The sequence below is a fragment of the Chelonia mydas genome, chromosome 2 (assembly GCF_015237465.2).
Source record: "Chelonia mydas isolate rCheMyd1 chromosome 2, rCheMyd1.pri.v2, whole genome shotgun sequence".
Classification (NCBI taxonomy): domain Eukaryota; kingdom Metazoa; phylum Chordata; order Testudines; family Cheloniidae; genus Chelonia; species Chelonia mydas.
Window position 1 is genome coordinate 102,164,252 of NC_057850.1, and position 8,173 is coordinate 102,172,424.

Consider the following 8,173-nt stretch of genomic DNA (forward strand, 5'->3'; position numbering starts at 1 on the left):
TACAGTGCTTTATCCTGCAATTACAAAAAAATTAAAGAAATCACAGGTAACCTTATATGGTAGTTAGTACATCTCAATTTGATAAAACAAAGGACTGCACCACAACTCAAAAGACTCCAGCCTGCTGAGCACAGCAGGAAGCAGGACTACTGTTGGCTGACCTTACTTATTAAGATATAACTAGAACGCCTACCATCTACTTCAGAGAAATCTTTTCAAATTTCCTTTCCTTGGCGTAGGCCACGTATTTGTTCTGCTAATATTAAACAGTCTGTGGAACATTTTGTACACCAAACTCAGGAAACCCCATTATGAACTTTACCACAAAATAACTGTATTCTAGTGAGCAGTGTTGAATGAAACTTCTTCTCCCCACCCTTTCCCCGACACACTGTGGTCCCTCCACAGAAATAATTGGTTATTTCTTTTCCTGTGTATCTGACTGACCCTGCTAGGTGAGTAGCATCCTCAGCATCAAACCAAAGGTGAGCATATAGAAGTCTTTTCCATAATGTCACACAGGATTTTACTTGTCTACCCATCACAGCCTAACTCAGAGACAAGGAGGGGATGCCTTGGCTTACTAATGAGAATGCTAACGAAGAAGAGAATTTTTTAGAATGCAGAAGTTTTTTCACAAATTGCTAGTAACTGTCACGCACATTCACACAACTACGTTTTTTCCATTCATGCTCACAGATATTTTCATCAGCAGCACACTCATGGACCCCAAAAAGTTGAGAGTCACATGAATCACGTCATATGTGAGCTACTCCCAATGGGCGGAGGTTGCTCATCACATCTGCAGATGAAAGTTCCAGAGTTGGTCTAAAATGTTACAGTCAAAGGTTTTTTTAAGATGACATATTAAAAAGGGTCAAAGACTTAATATGTAATTTCTAAGAATCAGCATAGTGGGTCAGATGCTTGTGTGACAAATAGGGGAAATGTCTGTATTATCCTTTATGAAAACTGTGTAGGACTGTTTCCTAGAGCAATTGTGTATTGCTGCCTGCTTGCACGCACAGAGATAAGTCAAAGGAGACTTCAAAGGGGTGCTAAATAATAACCATAAAACAGTGATTTAGATAAGTCAGTCTCAGGTACTCAGCTTCAGAGGAGCCATAACAAAGCTGGCTCCATCTAGGTTAGAATGTGATACCCTCCCAGAGGCTATGCCTGGGATCAAAGGAGAGCTAAAACCTCAAAGACCCTAGAAAAAGCAGGGGGCGATTAGGTGAGCTGGGAGACGCTGCTGACAGGTTGGGATAGAGAGAGACAAAAAACATGGGTTACAGCCCCCTGAGCGTCAACCATGTCCTTGTTTGAGAGTGGGTGAATTGCAGAAATCCACCCCAGGTGAGGTAAAGGCGTGAGGCCTGCCACTTGTAGGAGTTGCATTCATGAGACCCAAAGAAGGGACAGCGACGCAGCTAGTCCACAACCATTACAGCTTGCACATCTAAATGCCTAGTGATTTTTAATAAGAGTTGTACATGTACCAGGAAAGCAGAATCAGGCCTACTATTGCCTATAATAATACAGATTTATTATTTCTTGTGTACAAGTCTTCTCACACTGCCTTTCAGCAAAGGCTGGTGCAGAAACAAACCTGCTGCTTGAACAGAACTGTGCTGAAAACTCTGGAGAAAGTTAAAATTATTTTTAACTCACTTCAAAAGAAAAATTTAAGAGGCATTTTTAGCAAGGGAAACACAATGCTGAAGAGACAAAGTTAAGGAAATCACACTACTGTCATCGCGTGAAGACGCGAGTTCTCAGTCTTTGATTATATCCTAAATGAAGAATTAGAGGAAAGAGGGCAAGAGGAGGGCAAACATTGAGTCCTTTAACTTCAAAAATTAAAAAAAGCCATCTCCTCTTTCATTGGCAGTGGAATAACTAGAAGGGAAATCTTGAAAAGTAGTAGTATCTAGTAGAGGCAGGATCATGATTCTTGCCCTTAGTGCTAGTACTAATTTCTGAGTTAGTATCACAGTCCTGCCTTGCCAGCTTTAGCTGTAGAAACACTTAACAGTAGGTTTCATGGAGATAAGTGAGTATTTGCAGATTGGAGGGCAAGGGGAAGGTCACACTCCTCCTGTTTTAAAACTAGTTGATTTTTTAAATTAAAAAAGAGGGGCAGATTACGGGAGTGGGTTATGGAGGAGGTGCAGTGGGCACAGTGCATGGGAATACATGGTTTCATGCAGTAGCAGGGGAGACAATTTCGGAGGTTGTGGGGGGAAAGGAAAGAACCAGGAGTCAGGCATGAGTGTGTGTGTTGGTAATACACACACTACATTAGGACTGAACCCTATTATCATGATAGAATCATGAGCAGAAAATAAGTGAGATTTGTTCTGGAAAAAGCAAGCTAGTCACGTGGGGATACACACATATTGAATGTGAGGGTGACTCTGGAAGGCCTTACTTAAAGGTGCAGACAAAGTTAGATAGCAGTATGCATTGTGATATAGATACAAAAAAGGCCAGTGCAATTTATGAGAACGTGCTCAGAGGCAACACATTACAAAAAAGTGCACTAAGGGTCTCTCTCTGGTGCACCTGTAATAGCGTGTTCAATTCCAGGAACAACAGTTCCAGAAAGATATTGACAAACTCAAGGGAGTTCAGAGAAGAACAACAAAAGCGATCAGGGGACTAGAGAAATTGCTTGAAAGGAAAGATAATTAAATATGTATAGCAATGCCAAGCAATATTTGGAGCTAAGGGAATAACATGATTAGACCCTTCAAATATTTCTAGACCTATGGCTATATATCTAGAGAGAGAGTGCGCGCACATGTACACTTAGACAAAAAGGGGGGAGGAATTAGCATAGTACATCAGGGCAGAACCAGGAGTAGTGGAGGGATCAGGGGAAAACAATTTAGGAAAGAATTTAGGCTCAGTGCCAAGAAAACCAGCTTGACAGAGGCATGTATCAGGCTGTAGAATAGTCTACAAAGTGGGGTGGAAGTCTCATCCCATGGTGCTTTTACAAGTAGAAAGGACAAAAACACTAGAAGATGAATTGTAGGGAACAGCCCTGTCTTGGCAGGAGGATGGACCAAATGATCCAACAGGCTTTTTTTTTTTTACCATGAATCATAGAAGATTAGGGTTGGAAGAGACTTCAGGAGGTCATCTAATCCAACCCCCTGCTCAAAGCAGGACCACCTCTTATCATTATCATGAACTCTTATCATTATCTATATACACCTTTAGAGTAATCATAAATTTTAGTGTCAATACCCAGTCATATTTTGTTTCAAGTACTGATCTTGCCCCAGCTGGTCATAAAGTGATATCAGCAGTAGGATTACAATGAAAGAATTACTATGCTTAACAACAACAACAACGAGAGAGAAAGAGAGAGGATGAATTACTGGCTGCTCTCTGACATGATTAAGACAAGAGTACCTCTAAAAACTGAATCTTGCTTTGTGCATTAATCACTCATATGCATCAGAACTGTATTCACCCAAAAAAGCACTTTCTTTCCATTTCACTGTACATTCTGCAATACCATGGATGCCATAACCTTTTCATTGTGTGAGGTATCCTCCTAAGACCATACTATTTTAGTATGATGGCAGTTGCTTTATAGAGAACAGTACATGGGTCTTTTCATCTCTTAACTTGTATTTCAGTGGAACTACTGGCATAGCAAGGGACTATTCACTGCAAGTGAGGGTGGAAAAATCAGAACCTAGAGGTTTTGCAAGGTCAAGCCTGTAGTATTTACCCAGTGTGGGTGGCTATATCACGTACTTTGAACTTTTATTTCTAGGCCACACCAACTTGATGACTGTGACAGCATTCTGAAGTCTGATTCTGCGCTTTGGACTCAATTGAAGCAATTTAAAACAATGCAGGGACTTTCAAGATCAGAACACAGAGAGTGACACAAAGCTAGAATCCATTAGAGAAATTGTTATAATATGTAGCTACTCAAAATAACAATAGCATGAAAGGACACCACTAGCTTGAAATAAATATTTTTTTTAAAAGTGTTTCCTTTCTCATTTTACAAATAACTCTTTAAGATGTTTAAAAATTTTAAACTTCTTTCAATTTAAAAATTTGGTGTTTTTTTTCTTTATTTATGCTATTTACATATCTCTCAGCTTGAGCACTTAAAATAGATTAAAAATTAGGGATTCTCATTTTTTCCTCAGAATTACCAGCCTCCTCTTAATAAAGCAATTACACAGCATCTCTCTGTTAATGATAAATACTTAAATATACATAGGACTTACATGGAATAGAGAACTATCTTTATTGTCACAAGCATTTTCACATATTTGGAAAAAAAAAATACTATCTGCTTTGGCTTTTCAGTCTCATTTCCTCCCCATCACTCACAGTTCTGTTTACTCTGTTTCCCTTGCACATTAGTTTCTTTCTTTCCCCATTCTCCACTACCACATGAGCCTCCTTTCTTCCACATGCTTTTTCCCTTCTCTCCATTCCTCTCTAAGTACAATTCCAATCCCACAGGCAGTTCTGATACTACAGATGACTTCCCTACATCTCATTGCTAGCTCTGGTCCCAGAGAACAACCCGTTTCTTCTACTCATATGCGGCAGCAGACTTGTAGATGTTTTTATTAGAGTCCAGGCTGCTCTTTGCAGTTAAGATCCTCAGGATCTTTACAAGCAACTGGAAACAGGTAGGAGGAGCCAGCACGTGATCCATCAGCTCTCCGCAGACCACCAGCATTGCTCCATTAGTCAAACTGTTCTCAGAATAGTTTCCAATATTCTTACTGTTATTTCCTAATCAATTGCACTTTTAGATTCTTGTACATTCCTAATGCTGAAGTGGCCAAGTTAAAAACAAATATTCCTCTGCAGTTTTGTAACATTTATTTCTACATGGTGAGGTGGGGGGAACACACATGAGACAGGTCTATTAGTTGATAAACACAAAGCCTAGATTTCAGAGCAAAATTTGCTTTTAAATGTTCTTTGCATATGAGGTTTTAAAAATATGTAATTGTTTTGAAAGGAGGACCTTCTTTCAATGCTTCTTGTCAGGCTGCTTTTTAAAGAGTGGATCTTTAAATTTTGGGCTCTGATCCTGCAAGGAGCTCCATGGGTAGACCCCCACAACAGCCAATGAGGGCACGGGGTCTGCCTGTGCAGAGTTGTACTGACTTCAATGGAGACCTACCTGCATGGAGCAACTTGTAGGGTAGTGCTGAGGGCGCGGAAAGAAAGGAAGAGATTTTTCTGAACTACTTTAGGTGTGGGCTTGTTGTTAGCATCCACTGTTAGCTTAAGAGTTTTGAAATGCAGCTTATTAACATTGATAACTATGTCAGGAAGACACAAGAGATAAACAAATTTGGTACATAAGCTCTAAGCTGATGCAGATGAACCCACTTGCACCAAGACTGAATTCTGCTTCAGATCTTTAAAGGGTGGGTCTCACCAAATATTACATCCCCAGAGACCTCACATCTTTGAAATCAATTAGAGAGAAAAAGAACAAACACTGTAAGAGAATAAAAAATAAATTACCAACTTACCAAAAGAGTATTCTCAAAATATTTGCTACTAATAATACTAGACACACGTAGGTTGAAAAGCCCTCTGCATTCTGTGTCCTTTTGATGTCTCTGTACTGGGGGATGTATGGCACCACACCTCCAAATACCATCGCACCAGCTGCACCCCAGGAAACCAGCTGGTGCATTGGAACCACCAGCCACTCCAAGCCATCTGCCTCCATGCCAGGCAAAACAAAGCCGTGCAGCACCAGGGCAGCCACTGACAAGGGAGTCCCTTTCACGGTTTCTTCAGACTTAGTTGATTTTAATCATACACAGTCCTCCTGGTGCAATGTGTTGCCATGCTTCCATCATCCCTTGCACAGATGTAACCTAAAAAAAAAAAAAAAAAAAGGAAGTGGGAGGGAAATGTAAATATATCATCTGACAACAGGAATACAAGCCCCACATGCCTATGATCAGGTCAGAGCCACAGCCTCCAGTGTCACAAGTTAGTCCGGGATAGCCAGAGTGGTCAAACATATGGAGTTGTATGGTCCATGACTGGAACTCCCAGGTGCTACAGTAACACAGCCTGTGTCCAACCTCATCTGATCGCTAATATTAATATGAAACATTTCCTGCTGTTTACTTCATTTTTTGTATAAAATTAGTGCCAATGGCATTGCTATAATAGTGCAAATGGTGCACTTGCACAAGGGGCCATGAGGCTATCGGGGACCAAACACATAAGCCACCAGAGGAGGGTAATCAGGGAAATGGGGAACAGAGGGAAGGTAAAAGAACCTGGGGGAGGATTGGATCCAGGCTGGGGGAGTTGAGGGCAAGACTGAAAGAGGAGGATTGGGGAGAGCTGGAGGACTGGATCAAAACTGGTGGAGAGTGAGAGGAGACTGTGGGTCTGTACGGGGGCCATGAGGCAACTGGAGTGAAGCTAAGCAAGAGGTGGGGGTGGGAGGGCTGGACTAGGGCTATGGGGGAACAGGAGAGGTAGAGGGGGCTGGAGACTAGATTGGGGCTGGGGAGACCTAGGCAGGTGTTAGGGAACAAGGGGGCTGGGAGTAGGGCTGTGCGGAACTTAAAGCAGAATGTATTTTGGAATCAGGAAGGGGTCCCCTAAATTATTCTTGCACTAGGGCCTTGTTACACCAGTGTGTAATACTTATGAAAGAGACTGACTTGACAGCCCTGGATGGAGACTGATATCCTCTAACCACAAAATAGGTAGAGCACAAATAGCAGCAGAACAAGTTTTTCTACATGGCTTTGTCAGTGTGCCTCAGTATTGATCTGGAAAGACCAACTTTAGCAATGAGAAAGTTCAGTCTCTGTGGTCATTCAGTGCCTATCAGGTAGCACAGTAGCTCTCAACCAGGCGTACAAATTGCCAACACAACTCTCACTTTGGGTAAAGCCTGGGACTGGGGGTAGGACAGAGAGGCCAGAAAGAGCTTGGAAACAAACACATATCTCCACCACAACACTAATGATTAGATTTGGGGAAGTGAAGATAGAAGAGAAGTCAAACAAAGCAAGGGAAAATAATTACTCTTAGAAACCAAAACAATGACAAACGTTGCCAAGAGGCTATGATAAGACTTCTCCTTAGGAGCAGGAGACACAAACCCCCAATTCCTTTTGTATAGTGGGAGGTACTTTTCAACCTAACACATAACCCAACACATCTATGGTTAAAAGAAAAGGAGTACTTGTGGCACCTTAGAGACTAACCAATTTATTTGAGCATAAGCTTTCGTGAGCTACAGCTCACTTCTGTAGCTCACGAAAGCTTATGCTCAAATAAATTGGTTAGTCTCTAAGGTGCCACAAGTACTCCTTTTCTTTTTGCGAATACAGACTAACACGGCTGTTACTCTGAAACACATCTATGGCTGAGGCTCTGGTCCCCTCAGACTGGCCCTTCTCTCCTCTGGTCCCCCTCTTCACATTTTTTCACCTTCATTGTTTAGCAGAGAGCAGAAACTAAAGCCTCGCGCTCCCCCCGTCCAAGAGAAGACACAGCAGCACCTGTGTATATTAACAACAGCCACTCAATCTAGGGTACATTTACAAACGCCTCCTTCCCCCCACCGATCCCCTCCCTGTCCGGGGAAGAGACTGCGGCTCTGGAGCCAGCAGCGATTGCTGGGTCTGCAAGAGTGCCCTAACTCCAGAGAGCTCCTCCGGCCCCAGAGGAGGGCAGGGCAAGCAGCATGGCTCGGGGGCTGTCCCGTCCCGGACTGGAGTCTTTTGGAACCAGCCCCCTGCGAGACCCCACCCCGTTTCGTCTTACCTTGGGTCTGTCCCCCTCTAGAGCACTAGTGACGCGTCTGGGGGTGGTCACCAGATCCGGGCCCCTGTGGTCCCTCCAGAGCCGCACATCTCTGGGTGCTGCCGCTCCTGCCTCCCGGGCGCCTGCGGTGACATTAACCAGCAGCAGGGACAGGACCGTGGGGCTGCCTCTGTGACGTCACAATGACCAGCAGCGCCTTCGTCAATGAAGGGAAAGGCCCACCCTCTGACTCAGCCCCTCTTTCCTCTAGGTCCTAGAGGGCACCGGATCGCTTCCCAGAGCGAGGTGGTGTCCCACGAGATGTGGGCTGTGCCGGCCGTAGCCGGCGGGAACCGACTGAGGGCCGCCCTGCAGGGAC

The 8,173-nt window shown here is 43.4% G+C and overlaps 1 protein-coding gene across 9 annotated transcripts in view; it reads right to left on the bottom strand.

Moving 5' to 3' along the window:
* The window catches only part of SLC66A2 (solute carrier family 66 member 2), a 122,510-nt gene extending 114,337 nt beyond the window's left edge, over positions 1 to 8,173 (bottom strand). For 2 of the 9 annotated variants that reach the window (XM_037892992.2, XM_043540012.1), the window contains exons 1-2: positions 7,816 to 8,053; positions 5,541 to 5,894 (exon numbers count right to left, since the gene is read on the bottom strand). In XM_037892992.2, coding sequence (XP_037748920.1) covers positions 5,541 to 5,743 — 203 coding nt within the window. In that variant the 5' untranslated portion in view covers positions 5,744 to 5,894; positions 7,816 to 8,053. Of the gene's footprint in view, positions 1 to 5,540; positions 5,895 to 7,815 lie in introns of all 9 variants that reach the window. The other 7 variants (XR_005224377.2, XR_006288632.1, XR_006288633.1 and 4 more) reach the window with 7 other exon arrangements.